The sequence below is a fragment of the Coregonus clupeaformis genome, chromosome 38 (genome assembly GCF_020615455.1).
Source record: "Coregonus clupeaformis isolate EN_2021a chromosome 38, ASM2061545v1, whole genome shotgun sequence".
In the NCBI taxonomy this organism is placed as follows: Eukaryota; Metazoa; Chordata; class Actinopteri; order Salmoniformes; family Salmonidae; genus Coregonus; species Coregonus clupeaformis.
In genome coordinates, this window is record NC_059229.1 from 2825760 (window position 1) to 2847491 (window position 21732).

The 21732-nt window shown below is 43.3% G+C and overlaps 1 protein-coding gene and 1 pseudogene across 1 annotated transcript in view; both read right to left on the reverse strand.

Moving 5' to 3' along the window:
• Window positions 1–1230: 1230 nt before the first annotated feature.
• LOC121553895 lies at window positions 1231–8101 on the reverse strand (annotated as a pseudogene).
• An 11312-nt stretch (window positions 8102–19413) lies between these two features.
• The window catches only part of LOC121553928 (plectin-like), a 131396-nt gene continuing 129077 nt past the window's right edge, over window positions 19414–21732 (reverse strand). Inside the window, 2 exon segments of the mRNA XM_045211666.1 lie at window positions 19414–21038; window positions 21040–21727. Coding sequence (XP_045067601.1) covers window positions 19935–21038; window positions 21040–21727 — 1792 coding nt within the window. The 3' untranslated portion in view covers window positions 19414–19934.

A 21732-nucleotide genomic window follows, 5' to 3' on the forward strand; every position in this document is an offset into this window, starting at 1 on the left:
AACTTTCGACATGTCTATGTTAATGGGGGCCTGTTCAGCCCTCCTTTTCCTGTAGTCCACGATCATCCCCTTTGTCTTTCTCACATTGAGGGAGAGGTTGTTGTCCTGGCACCACACTACCAGGTCTCTGACCTCCTCCCTATAGGCTGTCTCCCACTGTTGTGTCGTCAGCAAACTTAATGATGGTGTTGGAATCATGCTTGGCCACGCAGTCGTGGGTGAACAGGGAGTACAGGAGGGGACTAAGCACGCACCCCTGAGGCGCCCCCATGTTGAGGATCAGCGTGACAGATGTGTTGTTGCCTACCCTTATCACCTGGGGGTGGCTCGTCAGGAAGTCCAGGATCCAGTTGCAGGGGAGGTGTTTAGTCCCAGGGTCCTTAGCTTAGTGATGAGCTTTGTGGGCACTATGATGTTGAACGCTGAGCTGTAGTCAATGAACAGCATTCTCACATAGGTGTTCCTTTTGTCTATGTGGGAAAGGGCAATGTGGAGTGCGATTGAGATTGCATCATCTGTGGGGCGGTATGTGAATTGGAGTGGGTCTAGAGTTTCTAGGGATGATGGTGTTGATGTGAGCCATGACCAGCCTTTCAAAGCACTTCATGGCTACCAACGTAGTCATTTAGGCAGGTTAGCTTCGCATTCTTAGTGAATTTCAATAATGTAAACAAATTAACAGAACAGTCTCAACAGCCAATTGTTGCAGGATATCCACCATAGTGGTGGTCCACTTGAAACATGTGGGTATGACAGACTCGGTCAGGGAGAGGTTGAAAATTTAATTAGTGAAGACACTTGCCATATTAACGCGTGACTCCTAACTTTACTTTGATATGATGGTTATTACAGTATATCAACATTTGCGTATAGAGGCAATTCCACCGCCATTTCTTGCATAATACATTTTACCAGCACAAAAAGCTCCAACCATGTCGAACGAACAAATTATCCGTTGGAATTTAGAAAATTGTCATTTGTCGTGTTTTGTTCTTATATGGTATGACTTTACTCGCATAAAAACTGTAGATGGAAACGTGATTATTGAGTTTCATAGGGCCGGGTTCCCAGTCGAAGATTAAGCCTAGTCCAGGACTAAAAATCATTCTCTGGCTCCCATCACAGAACCACCCATCAACCCAACAACAGCCCTTCTTCTACCTGGCCTGGAAAGGGTGTTCCATCTACCATCCCTGATGTGATCACCCAGCTAGCTGTAGTTCCTGGTGCCTAACTGCAGTTGTCCACGCAGTCCTGAGACCTGGCAAACATGTGGTAGAGGCTGACCAGGGGGAACATGGAGAGGGCCCCTATGAGTGAGCCAGCCTTGATGAAGACACCGCACCATAACAAGGCAGCGTGGCCGGCCTCGTGGAGCAGAGTCCCGATCACTACTTTCAGGTAGGAGAACAGACCCATGAAGATGATCCAGGACACCACCTGTGCAGAAACATACAACTGTCATCCGGGTTACAGATACTCTAAATATGCTACACATTGTGTTGATCTCACCAGACCTGGGTTCAAATACTATTTTAATTATTTCAGTTACTTTCACATACATTTCGATATAAGTATTTCGATATTTTTTCATTGAAAATATGAGTAGTTGAATATTGGAATGTATTTGGAAATACACTTGGAAAGTATTGGCACATATTTGAAAATACTCAGGCAAGTGTATTTTCAAATACACATTTTCAAATACTCCCATGCATTTGATGCCAGGTCTGTTTGGTCCTTAGGATTATTGGAAATTATATATTTGGAAACAAGTATTTGAAAATAGTAGGCTATATATAGGAAATACTTCAAATAGAAGTAGCTGATTCGGCTCCACATTTTTTGAAAATACTCAAATACACAGAATATAAGTATTTAAATTACAAATACTTAAATGCAAATGTATTTGAACTCAGGTCTGGATCACACCTAATCTATAGTGATCTTAAATCCCCTCATTACAAGTGCACACACTACACATCATGGCAACCCAAAAAGTGAGTGCACTTCAAGACAAACAAAAGCTCTTTCATTATCAGTAGTAGCCTCAATCAATAGGTTGTAGCAAACAAGGTGATAGGCCTAGTAGTTAATAGATTATGGTTGAAATGACTTACCACCAAGGATACACCAGTAGGGCTCCCCAAGAGAGGAGGTCATTGGCTGATAGCTGCAAGAGCCACGAGGTAGGCTACAAAGACCCCACCTGCTATAGACATGAAACCAAGACCCACAGACAACCTGCAACAGATAAAAAAAACACAACCAGAAAGATCACCTGATTCAACATAAATAAACCATGTACGATTATTCCAAATCATATCTAGGCCTACAGTCTGTCCATATTTACATTATAAAATATTTATACATCACTGAATATTTCTATCAATATCAATCAATTACTATACATGAGGGTGCAACACAGTAAGTATGCAGTGTAACTCAGTCACATTCACTCACCTGCAGAGGACAAACATGGCCACAAAGCAGGCCAGTGGGTTTGCAATGTTGCCGAGGACCACAGAGAGGTGATAGGTCATGGTGCCGTGTGGCAGACAGGAGAAGCTCTGGACAGACAGCAGGACTCCGTTGGTCAGGGAGTTGGACACACCTAGTAGCACCAGCAGGTAGATGTTGCGTGGCGTCCAGAAGGTTTGGACCGGGGCTGCTTTCTCCAACTCCACTTAATCCTCAGACACTGGTTCTGGAGCGGGTGGTTCTCCTCCCCATTATCCTTTGTTGTCGCTGTCTCAGGCTCTGGGGTGTCTTCCTGTGATGCTGGCTCTGTTATTTCTCTACACGTCAAAGCCACGAAGCAGAGGGCTGAGATTGTCAGCATTACAAACAGGAACCAAAAGATGTCCTGGGCAGGGACGTTTTCTTCCAGGTAGTGCGGCTGTACCGTGCCACCTCCTTTTTGCACTCCAATTTCCCCACACCCTGCCCCAAAGCCACAACACAGGGGAACAGGACACTGAGCCCCTGGCCAACGAAGAATGTGCGGATGTATTGAAGGGGGTAGCAGAACATGAAGGGCAAGAAGGTGACATTGGACGTACAGCAAACAAAAGCCAAAACAAACGTGAGCAGCAGATATGGTACTGATCTCACTTCCCCTGACACAGTGGCCACCTGTGACCAGAAGATGGCTAGGAAGATGGATGCCACTGCCTGAATAGGCTACTGTCTTTTAGCCTATAGTCTTCATGCAACAACAGGTGTCTATTCAATAATAATACTGTAAAACCAAGGACAAAACAATAGTATTTGTTATATAATGCTATAGGTCATCTCGGCTACCCAGAAGTAAAATTCTCGTGAAAGTTGTCACTTCCTGTTTAACTTCTGGGGGGAATGACATTAACAATTGTGTGATTTCCGTTGTGTGAAGGAAGGAAGGAAGGAAGGAAGGACGGACGGAAGGAAGGAAGGAAGCAAAGTCTCATCCCTTGCAAAAGGAAACTTGGCCAAATCCCTCCATTACACTAATTTCATCCGTGTGGACACGCGCGAAGCAGTAAACATGGAAGAAATGAGTGAGGATGTTTTCAACACAGCTATTTCGAATCTTAGCAGTGTCCATTCTATCCCATCTTTTAAGCAACTGCAACTGTTGAGCTTAACATTTTTGACTGGCAAATGGGACTTTTAGCATGCATGCCAACTGGTTAGGGCAAACGTTTAATATACACTACATGACCAAAAGTATGTGGACACCTGATCGTCGAACATCTCATTCCAAAATCATGGGCATTAATATGGAGTTGGTCCCCCCTTTGCTGCTATAACAGCCTCCACTCTTCTGGGAAGGCTTTCCACTATATGTTGGAACATTGCTGTGGGGACTTGCTTCCCTTCAGCCACAAGAGCATTAGTGAAGTCGGACACTGATGTTCGGCGATTAGGTCTGGCTCGCAGTCGGCGTTTCAATTCATCCCAAAGGTGTTTGATGGGTTTGACGTCAGGGCTGTGCAGACCAGTCAAGTTCTTCCACACCGATCTCGACAAACCATTTCTGTATGGACCTCGCTTTGTTCATGGGGGCATTGTCATGCTGAAACAGGAAAGGGCCTTCCCCAAACTGTTGCCACAAAGTTGGAACCACAGAATTGTCTAGAATGTCATTGTTTGCTGTAGCATTAAGATTTCCCTAGCCTGAACCATGAAAAACAGCCCCAGACCATTATTCCTCCTCCACCAAACTTTACAGTTGGCAATATGCATTTGGGCAGGTAGCGTTCTCTTGGCATCCGCCAAACCCAGATTCGTCCATCGGACTGCCAGATGGTGAAGGTGATTCATCACTCCAGAGAACGCGTTTCCACTGCTACAGTGTCCAATGGCAGCGAGCTTTACACCACTCCAGCTGACGCTTGGTATTGCGCATGGTGATCTTAGGCTTGTGTGCGGCTGCTCGGCCATAGAAACCCATTTCATGAATCTCCAGACGAACAGTTATTGTGCTGACGTTGCTTCCAGATGCAGTTTGGAACTCGGTAGTGAGTGTTGCAACCGACGACAGAAAATGTTTACACGCTTCAGCACTTGGTGGTCCCGTTCTGTGAGCTTGTGTGGCCTACCATTTCGTGGCTGAGGCGTTGTTGCTCCTAAACGTTTCCACTTCAACTACATTTCAGCTGAACTCCTGGCTAGCCATTGGCATTGCCGCTAGCTAGCTGAATCATTCATCCTACTTTATTATCAACTGGCCAGCTGTATCAGGTTGCTTTAGATGTCAGGGAAAATAAATATTTACTAGCTATCCATCTGATTGATTAAGTTCAGAAAATGCCATTAACTAGTTCGCTAGATTGAAACTTCTGGGGGAAAGCTAGGTAACGTTAATTCAGTCTGAGCTGAGTTCACCTTAGCTAGCTAAGTTGACTGTAGTTGGTTTCTAGAAAATAACTAGCTATATTTTAGACTAGGTACTGACGACTGAACACTTTTTGTCAAACTACTTCGTTCCCCTGCCTGTTTGTTGATGCATTGGAGACTGAAAAAGTTGGCAATATAGCTAAATGCCCCTCCTGATTTCACTGCAAATAGGCTGTTTTGATATAATAGGCTGATTAGGCTTGTGCACATATATATGAGTGTTTCATTAGTTAGTTAAGTTACTGACTGACTAGGCTAATTCTTATTCATGTTCTTGTTGCATTTCAGGTAGTTTGATCACAGAAAGCAGTCAACAGTCCAACCAGGGCCCATATTCACAAAGCATCTCAGAGTACCAGGAGTACTGATTTAGGATCAGGTTTGCCTTTTAGATCACAATGAATATCATTACATTGACAAGGGAGAGCTGATCCTAGATCACTATTCCTACTCTGAAGATGCTTTGTGAATATGGGCCCTGGAATAAAGCTGTTGCCCAATACCTTGCACATCAGTTGTTTCACAACAGGACCCTAAAGGTATTAGCCCAATGCTTATGAACTGAATATAAGTGATTATTCATTTATCAATGACTTACAAATAGGTTGAATTGTTCAGCAACATGTGCAGGAAACGCTAACACGACTTTGGTGATGAAAGGTACATAAAACAATTATTGGCATCTCCCTATCAGGCCACTGCATGCCGTGACATGGGCCTGGATGGTGACACACATCATCTTCAAGCTGCCTGCCTGAATACTGGGGCCTTCAGTGCTACTGGAAGCAAGGGCCTTACCTGGGAGCACAGAAACAGTCTCTTTCACAGCCATTCTGTCAACATGTTTTGTATGTAACCACTCAAATTCATACAAAGTACTATGGGCAAAAGCACTGACTTTATATTCACTTTGTCCATTTGACCCATTCTTCAATCTTGACTAGGATATACATTTTAGTTGACACGCCTGTGTGATGTCTGATATACATGAATAGAAATGTATTCACCCTGGACATGAGACTTGCACTGATTTTAGACCTTTTGAATCATAAGCTCTATGTGCTGTCTTGATGTTGAAGTTACCACAGAAGGGGAAAAAAAGAAAAGAAAGGTGAAGACCAACGTGCCAAACATGCTATGAAAAAGTTATTGTTTTGTAATCTAACAATTGAAAAATTAAAATGAGTTGTTCATACAAAACGTTATTGCATTTGGTAATCTCCAAAATGTGGCCAATGAAAGGGTTAGTTAGTCGCATCCTTCCTCAGGGATCTGTCTGTGGATAACTGACAACAGGGTGGCAGGTTTTTTTTGATATGCTGCTCAAGAGCTTCTGAGACATGCCACAATCCTTCTTCCTTAAGATCTGACAGATATAGCTACCACAGGTAGCTAGATAAATGGTTTATGATCATTGTAGTTTAGTTAGTTATCTAGCTAGCTACTTGTAAAACTGACAGTCTGGCTGTAAAACGCAACTAGTTAGCTACGTTAGTTAGATAAACAACAAGCTAACGTTAGCTAGATAGCTACTGTATCTAGCTTGACACTTGTTTCTACATTTTAGACATTTTAGTCATTTTAGCAGACGCTCTTATCCAGAGCGACTTACAGTTTGTGAATACATTTTTTTTTTTATACTGGCCCCCCATGGGAATCGAACCCACAACCCTGGCGTTGCAAACGCCATGCTCTATCAACTGAGCTACATCCCTGCCGGCCATTCCCTCCCCTACCCTGGACGACACTGGGCCAATTGTGCGCCGCCCATGAGTCTCCCGGTCGCGGCCGGCTGCGACAGAGCCTGGATTCGAACCAGGATCTCTAGTGGCACAGTTAGCACTGCGATGCAGTGCCTTAGACCACTGCGCCACTCAGGAGCTCATATTTCTCTCTGATATGTTAGATTAAAGAATAAAGACAGACACAAATGTCAAGTTCAATAGCCATGTTCAAGTATTGTACAAGTCCCTACATACGGGTTCAGGGGAATAGCCCAGCTAGTCGATTACCTGTCAACTAGACTCTGTAACATCATCCTTTTCAATATCAAGTGCAAACATATAAGCACAAAATTAATTTCTTAACAGTCAATTCATAACAAATCAAAATGCATCTTCCTCTTTTTTATATATATATAACAGAGGACAGGTTAACACAGTCCCTTGCTTACAGAGTAAACCTGTCCGGTGGCTTACACAGCCGACCCACCCGTGAGGAAGTGTGGGCTCTGATAGCGATAGAATTAGGGCCACAAGCTGAAGAGCTTGGTGGGGTAGAAGCCTCACCCTCAGTTGGCTCATGTCTCAATTCTACGCCCATTGCCCTTCGGCCTGGACTGTGATCCAGCTCATCTAGGTGAGTGTATGGCGTGTTCTGGTTTGTTGTCTGCTCTGCTACACGCAGATCCATCCGATTGCGACAATGGAGGTAGTCACCAATATCCACCAGGTAAGAACGTGGTGCAACTCTCTGTAGGCACATGAAAGAGCCTCCAAAGTCCTGTGTGGTCTTCCGGCAGCGGTTTCATCCGTATAGTTTCACCCACCTCCAGCTCTGGTAGGTCTCGAGCAGTCCGGTCGTAGAAGCACTTAGGGAGCTGCTTTCTGTGGCGCAGTTTGTCTGTGACGCCAACCATGATGCAGGGCTCAGGTAGCTTGTTGACCACGGGGATGGTAGTTTTCAGACTTCTGGACAGAAGGCGTTGCGTTGGGCTGCTGTCCATATTTTCGGTGGGTGTGTTCCACCACTGTAAGATGGCTTTCCAGGGGTCGTTGCTGTCACTCAAGACCTTGCGTAACAGATTTTTGGCAATTTGGACAGCTGACTCTGCCTTGCCATTTGCCTTTGGGTGCCTTGGAGAGGAGGTCACGTGGTCAAACTCCCATTCTGAGGTGAAACGCTTGAACTGTGCAGTGAATTGTGAGCCATTGTCCGTGATGACTTTGTCAAGCTGGCCTTTCCTTGTGAACTGCGCCTTGCAGCGCTTTATGACCGTCTCTGCAGACAAGTCAGGGAGCAGTTCAATTTCCCAAAAGTCAGAGTAGTGATCAACGATGAGAAGATAGTCCTTTTGTCTGTGGCTGAATAAGTCCATCCTGACGATTTGCCAGGCCCTTGTGGGCAGTTCGTCTGACATCATGGTTTCCTTTTGCTGTTCATGAGCGTACTCGTTGCATGTGGTACAGCTGCTGACAAAGTCTTTAATTTCTGCTTGCATGTTTGGCCAGTGTAATGTTTTGCGTGCCTGGCGGTAGCATTCATCACCTCCAATGTGACTTTAGTGTATGCATGCGGGTAAGCATCTCTGGACGTAGTGATTTGGGGATCATGACCTTCTGTCCTCTGAACAAGATGCTATTTTGCATGCTGATCACATCTCGAAAGGTCCTGTATTCTTTCACTGTGAAATGTGTCTCCTCTTTCAGGTACGGCCAACCTGTGAGAACCATGGACTTCAGTGACTGTAGGTGTTCGTCCTTGTCAGCGTGTTGCCTGATCTGGACTAGGTGGTGATCTGTGGCATTCGAGTAGTCTGCTTGATTCATCTGTTGAACATCTTGTTGTTCCTGCTGTAACAAACAGATGGCATGCCGCTGATAGGCAGTGCCTCTGCCTGTACATTGTGCTGTTGCCCTGCTCAGTGTGTCGCTGATGTACATCTCTGGTCCCGGCTTGTAGACGACCTTCAGGCTGTATATTTGCAGAGTCAGGAGCATGTCTTGGGCACGTTGAGGAGAGGTTTACTGAATATGGCAATGAGTGGTTTGTGGTCAGTTTCAGCGGTGACTAGCTCTCAACCATATAAGTAGTGATGGAAGCGCTGGCAGGAGAAGACGATGCTGAAACACTCTTTCTCAATTCGTTTTGTTCGGTGGGGGTGAGTGCTTTCAAGGCAAACGCAATGGGCTGGCCTTCCTGCATAAGGCAGCATCCAAGTCCACTTTGTCTGGAGTCGCTCTGGATTGTGACAGTCTTTGCAACGTCATAGTAGATCAACACTGGCATGGATGAAGCCAGAGATTTCATCTCCTGGACCACGGCCTTGTGTTTGGGTAGCCAGTGCCATGGTGTGTCTTTGTCTAGCAGCCGGCACAGAGGCTCATAGACTGCTGATATACTTTCTAAGATGGCTTGCAAAGCTGATGAGACGCTGCATTCCTTTTGTATCAGACGGGTTTGGCATGTTGAGGATCGCTCTGACTTTGTCTGGGTCCGGCTTCAGACCTTTGGCTGAGACAATGTGGCCATGGAAGTGGACGTCTTTCACCTTGAACTGCAGCTTCTTCAGGCCAAGGCGCAGCGTAACTGATCGGCGCTCCATCAGTGCCAGAAGCTTCACATCTTGGTCTCATGCTGCTTCTTCGTCTGTATCACCACAGCCTACAATCAGGACATCATCAGCAATGGGTGGAATTCCCTTGAGCCTTAGCTAGCAACTCGTGCTGCTTGCGTTGGTATACCTCAGGCACCACAAAGACACCAAATGGGAGCATTTCTGACCCCAGGGGTTCCAGAAGGTAGTCATGGAGCTGCTTTCTTCGTCCAGCTTGCATTGCAGGAATGCATCTCGGGCGTCCACCAAGGTGAAAATCCTGGCCTTGGGAAGCTTGTAGAGGACATCCTCCAGTGTTTGCATGATGTAGTGGGAGCGTTTCAGTGCTTGGTTCAGATGCTTTGGGTCAATGCAGACTCTCAGCTTCTCTTGCTTTTTCACTATTACCATATTGCTGATCCAGTCAGTTGGACTGGAGTGACGCTCTTATCCAATTCAATGTGTAGCACCCCAGGTACTGATTCAACGGGCCCATTGAATACATCATCATATCTGCTGAGTAGTTGTTCTTTGGACAGGGGTCCATGCTGGACAAGCTCCACGATGTGCAGGTCATTTGGTATGGTGAACTGCATCAGTCCCAGGCATTCGCATGTAGAGCCTGAGAGGAGAGGAGAGGATGTTGACTGGTTTTCAAGATCTCAAACTCCAGCTTGTGTTTGTGTCCCCGAATAACACATTCAGTCTCAAAGATGCCCATAGAGCTCATTAGCTCTCCTGCGTACAGCTTTAGTCTAGTATCGCTGGGCAAGAGATGTGTGTCAGGTACCAGATTGATTTTGTCTTTGTAGCTCATTACGTTGCGCGTAGCACCGGAATAGAGTTGACATTGTTGCAGCTTGTTGTGTAATTGTAGTGTCACAAACCATTTCTTCCCTCTTGAGTGTACAGCCCCAATGGATTCATGCATGTAAATGTCAATTTCACTGCTCTAAAGACTGAGTGACATCATCAACAAGGTGAATCTTGCCCTCACTCACTCTTCTTTTGCTCTTGAGACACTTTTGTAAAGTGATTATTAGTTCCACAAGCTCTGCATGGTTTGCCGTAGGCAGGGCAGTGCTCTTTACCTATTGGGTGTGCATTTCCACAGTATTTGCATGCTGTGGGGCTGTCTGTGTTCGCTGTTCGTGGTAAATTACTCTGCCTCGATTGGTTTTGTCTGAATGTTTGCCTGTCAACACCGTGAACAGTATAAGCGTCAGTGCGTGGGGTTTCGATTTCCATCGCTCTCATTCTCATGTTAGTGACTTCGGCAGTGTGGCACATTTCAATGGCAGTTACTAATGTTAAGCCTCTCTCTCTTCGTAGATGCCGGCACGTGTCCTCATTTGCTATTCCCAGTACAAGGTTATCAAAACGTCACGCCATGATACATGAAACACAGCCCTTATTTTAAGTGTTTCTAAAATCCCCTATGGGAAAAATGAATGGTGGAAAATGTATTGGAACCATTTCCTTGTCTGACTGCTAGGTTTTATGGGTATTATGCAGTGGCGATTTTAACATGTAAATCTTGGTAGGGCAAACACAACAAAATTAATGTATGCATGCCAGCAAAGCCACTACACAACACAACACAACACTAAACAATACATTAATTGCACAGTATGAAAATGTATGCACTCAATAACTGTAAATCGCTCTGGATAAGAGCGTCTGCTAAATGACTAAAATGTAAATGTAAATAACGGTGACAAACGGTGCCGACAAACTGTTAGGGCCTTCATAAAGCTGTTCCAACAGCAGAGCATTCTTTTCAGCACCATGGAGTGAATCCTTACCACTGCTACACCTGGCTATCAGCGCAGCCTTGTCTGGCAGCAAAACAGTTCATTCAGCCTCATTTACTTTCCTTTTAAAAAACAGCTGATATGTAGTTTCTACTGAGAATTGAGATGTACAAACTATGGCATAAGCGGACGAAGAGCAGATAAGAGGAAATCCGTAATTTCGATTAAGACATTAATGAGCGAGCTAGGACGGACGTAGTCAATATAACTATTTGTTCAGCACTTTTGAAATGTACAGCAACATAATTCAGAACATGGGCTGTTCTTACAGTATTCTCTTGTACACCAAGTCAGAACCGTAGGTTAAATAAAGGGGGCATATAAGCAGACAATGAAAGCTATTACAATATTCAATGATTACATTTCTCTAAAACAGTCTACAGGCTACATGTGCACCACCAAGTCAGAACAGTAGGCTAAGTTATGAGGGGGAAAGGGACCAAATTATTAGGGTGAGGCACATGGGCTACTAACAGCTAACTACACAACATACACTTAGTGTTACTTTCTTAGCTACAGTGTACATATCTCCGTGGCATATTACATCATTTATACAGCAGCATACAATACATTTTTGGACACCTTGTTGTACTGTGCTCACTTGAACAGGAAGGTGGCACGATGGTCCTTGTGGGCAAATTTTGTCATCAAACTTTGTCATCAAAGTCTGGCATTCTCTGGATTTATGGTGCTTTCAAGACAACTGGGAACTCTGAAAAAAACAAGGTTGAATCATGACGTCAGTGATCTTCAGGTCGGAGCTCTAGAAAGAGGCCCGAGTTCCCAACTTGGAATTCTGAGTTGGATGACCGTTCAAAAAGTATTTTCCCAGTCTAAGCTAGTTTTTTTCAGAGTTCCCAATTGTCTTGAACTCACTGAAGTCTGAGATTTCCCAGTTCTGAGTTTCCATTGATTGATAGTATGATGTTGACGTGATCAGTCCAATCAAAGCTACGGTAGAAATAATGTGATTTGACTTCATTTTATCTGTGGCCAATGACCTTGAGACTTATTGGATGGGCATTTCTAATGCAGCTCTATGGCAGCACACAAGGGGCTTGAATTTTCGAGCTCTCCCCGTAGATTTTGTGGTGACATAGTGTCCCCATGAGTGACAGATCGCAACTAGAGAACATTACCAACCCCTACACTCCGTATTTTCCTCTGGCTGCCCGACCACCACAGAAAGCACTGAGCTAGGCTGAAACACCTGCATTTTGGCGCTGCCTTACTCAAGAAAGCAAAAAAGAGACCATGTTTGTATACGGCTTAAATAACTCAAAACTATTATTTTTTACACTGTTTGCAAACTGATATGTGACACGTATTAATGCCAAACTAACACGCAAAACAGGCAACAACAAAAAATATAAATATATAGCACCAGTCAAAAGTTTGGACACACCTACTCATTCAAGGGTTTTTCTTTATGTTTACTATTTTCTACATTGTAGAATAACAGTGAAGACATCAACACTATAAAATAACACATATGGAATCATGTAGTAACCAAAAAACAACTTAAACAACTCAAACTATATTTTATATTCAAATAGCCACCCAGCTTTGCATACTCTTGGCATTCTCTCAACCAGCTTCATAAGGTAGTCACCTGGAATGCATTTCAATTAACAGGTGTGCCTCCTTAAAAGTTAATTTGTGGAATGTCTTTCTATCTTAATGCTTTTGAGCCAATCAGTTGTGTTGTGACAAGGTAGGGTGGGGGTATACAGAAGATAGCCCTATTTGGTACAGTGGCTTGCGAAAGTATTCACCCCTCTTGGCATTTTTCCTATTTTGTTGCCTTACAACCTGGGATTAAAACAGATTTTTGGGGGGTTTGTATCATTTGATTTACACAACATATCTACCACTTTGAAGATGCAAAATATTTTTTTGGGTGAAGCAAACAAGAATTAAGAAAAAAAAATGAAAACCTGAACGTGCATAACTATTCACCCCCCCAAAGTCAATACATTGTAGAGACACCTTTTGCAGCAATTACAGCTGCAAGTCTCTTGGGGTATGTCTCTATAAGCTTGGCACATCTAGCTACTGGGATTTTTGCCCATTCTTCAAGGCAAAACTGCTCCAGCTCCTTCAAGTTGGATGGCTTCCACTGGTGTACAGCAATCTTTAAGTCATACCACAGATTCTCAATTGGATTGAGGTCTGGGCTTTGACTAGGCCATTCCAAGACATTTAAATGTCTCCCCTTAAACCAGATGGTGTTCTCGGGGTGATGAGAGGTGTTGGGTTTGAGCCAGACATAGCGTTTTCCTTGATGGCCAAAAAGCTCAATTTTAATCTCATCTGACCAGAGTACCTTCTTCCATATGTTTGGGGAGTCTCCCACATGGCTTTTCGCTAACACCAAACATGTTTACTTATTTTTTTCTTTAAGCAATGGCTTTTTTCTGGCCACTCTTCCGTAAAGCCCAGCTCTGTGGAGTGTGTGTATGTATGTCCATTACATGAAATCCAAATAAAAATCCATTTAAATTACAGGTTGTAATGCAACAAAATAGGAAAAACGCTAAGGGGGATGAATACTTTTGCAAGGCACTGTAAAAGACCAAGTCCATATTATGGCAAGAACAGCTCAAATAAGCAAAGAGAAACGACAGTCCATCATTACTTTAAGACATGAAGGTCAGTCAATACGGAACATTTCAAGAACTTTGAAAGTTTCTTCAAATGCAGTAACAAAACCCATCAAGCGCTATGATGAAACTGGCTCTCATGAGGACCGCCACAGGAATGGAAGACACAGAGTTCCCTCTGCTGCAAAGGATAAGTTCATTAGAGTCACCAGCTTCAGAAATTGCAGTCCAAATAAATGCTTCACAGAGTTCAAGTAACAGACACATCTCAACATCAACTGTTCAGAGGAGACTGTGTGAATCAGGCCTTCATGGTCGAATTGCTGCAAAGAAACCACTACTAAAGGACACCAATATTAAGAAGAGACTTGCTTGGACCAAGAAATATGAGCAATGGACATTAGACAGGTGGAAATTTGTCCTATGGTCTGGAATACAAATTCGATTTTTGGTTCCAACCACCGTGTCTTTGTGAGACGCGGTGTGGGTGAACGGATGATCTCTGCATGTGTATTTCCCACCGTAAAGCATGGAGGAGGAGGTGTTATGGTGTGGGGGTGCTTTGCTGGTGACACTGTCAGTCATTTAATTAGAATTCAAGGCACACTTAACCATCATGGCTACCACAGTATTCTGCAGCGAAACGCCATCCCATCTGGTTTGGGCTTAGTGACACTATCATTTGTTTTTCAACAGGACAAAGACCCAACACACCTCCAGGTTGTGTAAGGGCTATTTTACCAATAAGGAGAGTGATGGAGTGCTGCATCAGATGACCTGGCCTCCACAATCCCCTGACCTCAACGCAATTGAGATGGTTTGGGATGAGTTGGACCGCGGAGTGAAGGAAAAGCAGGCAACAAGTGCTCAGCATATGTGGGAACTCCTTCAAGACTGTTGAAAAAGCATTCCAGGTGAAGCTAGTTGAGAGAATGCCAAGAGTGTGCAAAGCTGTCATCAAGGCAAAGGGTGGCTATTTGAAGAATCTCAAATATAAAATATATATTTATTTGTTAAACACTTTTTGGGTTACTACATGATTCCACATGTGTTATTTCATAGTTTTGATGTCTTCACTATTATTCTACAATGTAAAATATAGTAAAAATAAAGAAAAACCCTTGAATGAGTAGGTGTGTCCAAACCTTTGACTGGTAGTGTAAATACAGTGCCTTCGGAAAGTATTCCAACCCCTTGACTTTTTCCACATTTTGTTACATTACAGCCTTATTCTCAAATGAATTCAATAAATATTTTTCCTCAGCAATGTACAAACAATACCCCATAATGACAAAGTGAAAACATGTTGTTAGACATTTTTGCAAATGTATTAAAAATAAAAAACAGAAATACCTGATATACATAAGTATTCAGACCTTTTGCTATGAGACTCTAAGTTGAGCTTAGGTGCAACCTGTTTCTATTGATCATCATTGAGATGTTTCTACGACTTGATTGGAGCGCCTGTGGTAAATTATATTGATTGGACATGATTAAGAAAGGCACACACCTGTCTATATAAGGTCCCACAGTTGGAAATGCATGTCAGAGCAAATACCAAGCCATGAGGTCAAAGGAATTGAACGTAGAGTTCCGAGACAGGATTGTGTCGAGGCACAGATCTGCGGAAGGGTACGAAAAAATATCTGCATCACTGAAGATCCCCAAGAACACAGTGGCCTCCATCATTCTTAAATGGAAGAAGTTTGGAACTACCAAAACTGAGCAATTGTTATTATAGAAGAGCCTTGGTCAGGGAGGTGACCAAGAACCCGATGGTCACACTGACAGAGCTCTAGAGTTCCTCTGTGGAGATGGAAGAATCTTCCAGAAAGACAACCCTCTCTGCAGCACTCCACCAATCAGGCCTTTATGGTGGAGTGGCCAGACGGAAGCCACTCTTCATTAAAATGCACATGACAGCCTGCTTGGAGTTTGCCAAAAGGCACTTAAAGACTCTCAGACCATGAGAAACAAGATTCTCTGGTCTGAGGAAACCAAGATTGAACTCTTTGGCCTGAATGCCAAGCGTCACGTCTGGAGGAAACCTGGCACCATCCCTATGGTGAGGCATTGTGGTGGCAGCATCATGCTGTGGGGATGTTTTTCAGCGGCCGGGACTGGGAGACTAGTCAGGATCGAGGGAAAGATAAACGGAGGAAAGTATAGAGAGATCCTTGATGAAAACCTGCTCCAGAGTTCTCCACAGTTCTCAGGACCTCAGACTTCACCTTCCAACAGGACAACAACCCTAAGCACACAGCCAAGACAACGAAGGAGTGGCTTCGGGACAAGTCTCTGAATGTCCTTGAGTGGCACAGCCAGAGCCTGGACTTGAACCCGATCTAATATCTCTGGAGAGACCTGAAAATAGCTGTGCAGCAACGCTCCCCATCCAACCTGACAGAGCTTGAGAGGATCTGCAGAGAGGAATGGGAGAAACTCCCCAAATACAGGTGTGCCAAGTTTGTAGGGTCTTACCCAAGAAGACTCGAGGCTGTAATCGCTACCAAAGGTGCTTCAACAAAGTACTGAGTAAAGGGTCTGAATACTTATGTAAATGTGATATTTCAGTTTTTATTTTTAATACATTTGCAAAAATGTCTAAAAACCTGTTTTGGCTTTGTCATTATGGGGTATTTTGTGTAGATTGATGAGGTGGAAAAAAAACAATTTAATCCATTTTAGAATAAGGCTGTAACGTAACAAAATGTGGAAAAATCAAGGGGTCTGAATACTTTCCGAATGCACTGCATACATATGAAATTAGTAAAACAGTACGTAAACATTATTAAGGTGACCAGTGTTCCATTATTAAAGTGACCAGTGATTCCATGTCTATTTACATAGGGCAGCAGCCTCTATGGTGCAGGGTTGAGTAACCGGGTGGTAGCCGGCTAGTGACAGTGACTATGTTCAGGGCAGGGTAATGGGTGGAGGCCGGCTATTGATGTCTATTTAACAGTCTGATGGCCTTGAGATAGAAGCTGTTTTTCAGTCTCTCGGTCCCAGCTGTGATGCACCTGTACTGACCTCGCCTTCTGGATGATAGCAGGGTGAACAGGCCGTGGCTCGGGTGGGTGATGTCCTTAATGATCCTTTTGGCTTTCCTGTGACATCAGGTGCTGTTGGTGTCCTGGAGGGCAGGCAGTATGTCCCCGGTGATGCGTTGGGCAGACCGCACCACCCTCTGGAGAGCCCTGCGGTTGCTAGTGTTGCAGTTGCCCGACAGGAGGCTCTCAATGGTCTGTAAATGTTTGTGAGGGTCAAAGGGGCCAAACCGAATATTTTCAGCCTCCTGAGGTTGAAGAGGCGCTTCAACCTCTCTTAACAAGTCACATTATATTAAAAAGTCACATCATAAGTTGTCTTGACTCACTCTGTGTGCAATAATTGTGTTTATAATGATTTTTTTATGAATACCTAATTTCTGTACCCCACGCATACAATTATTTGTAAGGTCCCTCAGTCAAGCAGTGAATATCAAACACCGATTCAACCACAAAGACCAGGGAGGTTTTCCAATGTTTCGCGATGAAGGGCACCTATTGGTAGATGGGTAAAAATGAAGAAGCAGACGTTGAATATCCCTTTGAGCATGGTGAAGTTATTAATTACACTTTGAATGGTGTATCAATACACCCAGTCAATACAAAGATACAGGCGTCCTTCCTTACTCCGTTGCCGGAGAGGAAGGAAACCGCTCATGGATTTCACCATGAGGCCAATGGTGACTTTAAAACAGTTACAGAGTTTAATGGCTGTGAAAGGAAAAAACTGAGTATGGATCAACAATGTAGTTACTCCACAATACTAACCTAAATGACAGAGTGAAAAGAAGGAAGCTTGTACAGAATATACATATTCCTAAACATGCATCCTATTTGTTGTGTGAGGGAACAAACACATTGCAGATCTTGATTTATTTTCTCTTGTGGTTCAGACTTTCCGGATGCTGAATGTCATTACTATGCCTAAAATGGCTCGTAACGGGTCGAGTTCCACATCTGGCTTCCCTTTACTGGAGGAGGTGTGTATGAACACCACAGCTGTTTCCTTCATGACTGACCAAGACTTGACAAAGATTGTCTACGATTCCCCTAAACTGTGTGTGCTGGACCTGAGAGGTTGTTCCAGGATCACAGCAGCCGGGCTCTCTGCTCTACCATGTGAAGGTACAGTATACAGTATCCATACATACCCATCCATTGTTGATGCTATGGATGGCCTTTGCACAAACAATAAAATGCACGATTTGGCCAAGTCTGTTGCTACCCTCTTAGTTAGTTATCAATGATTACATTGATTCACGTCTACGCTGTAAACTCATATGCTGCTATACTCTCTGCTGTCTTTTTTTATTAGTGCTTAAGTGTCTGTACTGGGACTGTACTTCAGCAGCAATGTCACAGTATCATTGTCCAAGAAGGGAATTCACCTACTGACCCAGAAATGGAGTGGGACCTTGCAGGAGCTAGACCTTCCCAACCAACTCTTCTCTGAAGATGACATGGAGATTGCCACGGGCTATCTAGGTCAGGGAACCGAAGCAGACCACCTGCGTATGCTCAATCTTAGTGGGACCAAGGTCACGACACCTGCCCTCCAGTAGGCAACACATTTGTCTTCATTTCAACATAAAACTCACAATGAAATGCAATAGCCAATACATGTAATACATTACTCTTTGTTTAGTTAACTTTTACTTTGTTTTTCTATTATTTGCGCAATACATTTCTGATAAGGATTATTATCAGAACAAATGCAAGCTTTTGTGAAATAAAACCCTTGGAAAAGTGTTTGAATTTGTCTACCTAGATAGAAAATGCCAGAAGTAGGGGTAGTACATCAGTGGTGTAGTGGAGTGTAAACGCTGTGTACGCACCTTTTTTATTTTGTGCGAGTGTTCACCCACCTTTTGTGGAAAAATGCATTGAAACCATGTATAGGGAGCATTACTTTACTCACCGCAAAGAGCAATCAGCGTTTACCCACCTAAATGTATTTACCAGTACATCACTGCAGCACATGCAATGTGATTTACCTCAACATAACATTTTGTATTTTCTTTGTTTTGCAAGTTAGTTATAGGCCCGTCTACAGCACTCAATTACTTAAACTGTCGTCCTGCCGTTACCTCCCAAGAGGTCTGAAGAAACTGTATCGTGGCCAAGAAGAAATCCAATAGCTGTGTAACAAATTAGAGTCATCTATTGGTCCAGTCATTTGTTCTAAGAATGCCTGCCAAAGGACATTGTATTCAAACCAATATGAAAAAACTGTTTAAATGCATAACTTTATAGTACAAGTGAATATGCCTAGCTTCTTTAAAACATGGATACTAGTGAATAAGTGTTTTTTATTTTCTACCATGACCACTCAAACCACAATTGGGGTCTTTCTTTGACATCTTTTTGAAACTGTGTTTATGATTTTATACGTCTTTATATGACTTGAATGCTCTAAGCTGATGATGTTGAATAAAATGGGATTTCATATACCTTGCTAAATACATCTCATATTCCGTATTACTATTAAGAAAATGTTAATAACCTTGTGTACTTATTTGTGATCTGAATGAACTATGTGGTGATACAGATTAGTGATGAAAACTTGGGCTAATCTGTAAAAAACTCAAAGAATGTATATAATCATAATCATGTATGTGAATGTATCACAAGTGTTTCTCATAGTTCTAGTAGTGCCAAGTTATCCACAAGAGGGAGGCATAGACTCACTCTGGAAATGAATATACCAGTATGTTTGTTAGGCGGGGTAAATATATTGCTACTTCAGTGGATGACTTTTCTTTGCTTATGGGTTTGTTTATTTTCAAGAAAAAAGACAGAGGTCTGACAGACAAGAGGATAAATCTGCTGGAATCAGGTCAGATTAAATTGTGATTATGAATCTCATTAATTTATTAAACATTTTATGCACACTCGACTTCTCTTATCTTTACTTTACCATTCTCATCATTCCTGTTTAAGGGCACAGAGTTAAGCAAAATGTAATCTTATGTGTGCCACATTGATATCAATAAACATAACTGTTTTTTACCTTTTTGCTAACATTAGCATTGGCATTTATTGCATGTACACAATATCTCAGATGAAGTATAATTGTGGATTACTTCACAATAACAAAATTCACTTCCGAAATCGCTTTTAATATATTCAATTCAGAATAATTGGGTACCATCAACAATGAAAGGAATTACATTTTATAAAATGTAATGTAAAATTAAATGAAAATACTTTTGAATTATATCTGCACATCTTACAAGACAATTGTAGGATTCTGGAAAAAATCATTATCAGCTCATTTATTCAGGGACAGTAAGCTAAGGCCAGTATCTGGGTCTCTCACACACCTCTCCAAAAGCTGCAGGTAGGTGAGGTTCTCTTGTGTGTTGGGGTCAAAAAAGCCCTTGGTGTCATCGTCAGGGTCATCGAGGATCTGGTTCATTTCCTCATCAAAGTATCCTCTCTGGTACGCCACCTCTACTGGCACTCTATGACTGTACACTGGATCAATGATTCCACCAGTTGCAATCTGTGCCTCAAGAAGGCGAATTCCATGGTCCTTGACAATTAGATCCTTTTTCAAGGCCTGGAACAAGGAAATAGTGTTTCCTGTGTAGGGATCTTTGTATCCAGTGACTGCCCTCTCTGCTGAAAGCAGTTTGTTCTTCCACTCATTCCCAACTAAACCTTGAGCGGCTGACTCTTCTACAGAGAGCTTCTTGTTCTTCACTGGGTCAATGACAAATCCAGTGGCAGCCTGAGCCTCCAGCAGAACCAGAGAGGTTCCAGGAGTCAGAAGACCTTTGGATTTGGCCTCATAGATGCTCATGGTCTGTTTGGTGGACTGAACATATACACCTGCAATGCTATTAGTTCCCTCCAAGTACTTGCGTACTGAGTCCATTTCACTCACTTGGTTCACTGTGACTTTTCCTGTATTGAGGTCTTCATAGAGTTTCTTGTCAATGATTTTTGAGACAAGCAGCTCGCCAGCGGTGACATTCTTCCTGATACCATGGAAAATTGTCTCTGTGGTTGTTGTGGTAATGGTTGTTTTCTCTGACGTTGTCTCAGGTGGTGGTGTACATGTTGTCATTGAAGATGTTGTGGTTGTTGTGGTGGTAGTCTTTTGTTGAATAATTGTTAGTATATTCTCCATGAAGCGTTCAATAGTGATTGCTCCAGATTTAAACTGCTGCACAAGCTCTCTCCTTCTCTCCTCGGTGATGTATTTTGAGTAGAGGAGATCCCATAGAGACACTTTCTGTCCTTGGAATTTGCCTCCGGCCTTAGTTGTTGTCATAGCCTTTAGAATGGTCTTGGTTTGCTCATCAATGAAGAAGTAGAACTCTCCTTTCTTGACGATTACGAGTAAGCTAAGGCCAGTATCTGGGTCTCTCCACACACCTCTCCACAAGCTGCAGGTAGGTGAGGTTCTCTTGTGTGTTGGGGTCAAAAAAGCCCTTGGTGTCATCGTCAGGGTCATCGAGGATCTGGTTCATTTCCTCATCAAAGTATCCTCTCTGGTACGCCACCTCTACTGGCACTCTATGACTGTACACTGGATCGATGATTCCACCAGTTGCAATCTGTGCCTCAAGAAGGCGAATTCCATGGTCCTTGACAATTAGATCCTTTTTCAAGGCCTGGAACAAGGAAATAGTGTTTCCTGTGTAGGGATCTTTGTATCCAGTGACTGCCCTCTCTGCTGAAAGCAGTTTGTTCTTCCACTCATTCCCAACTAAACCTTGAGCGGCTGACTCTTCTACAGAGAGCTTCTTGTTCTTCACTGGGTCAATGACAAATCCAGTGGCAGCCTGAGCCTCCAGCAGAACCAGAGAGGTTCCAGGAGTCAGAAGACCTTTGGATTTGGCCTCATAGATGCTCATGGTCTGTTTGGTGGACTGAACATATACACCTGCAATGCTATTAGTTCCCTCCAAGTACTTGCGTACTGAGTCCATTTCACTCACTTGGTTCACTGTGACTTTTCCTGTATTGAGGTCTTCATAGAGTTTCTTGTCAATGATTTTGAGACAAGCAGCTCGCTAAGCGGTGACATTCTTCCTGATACCATGGAAGTTGTCTCTGTG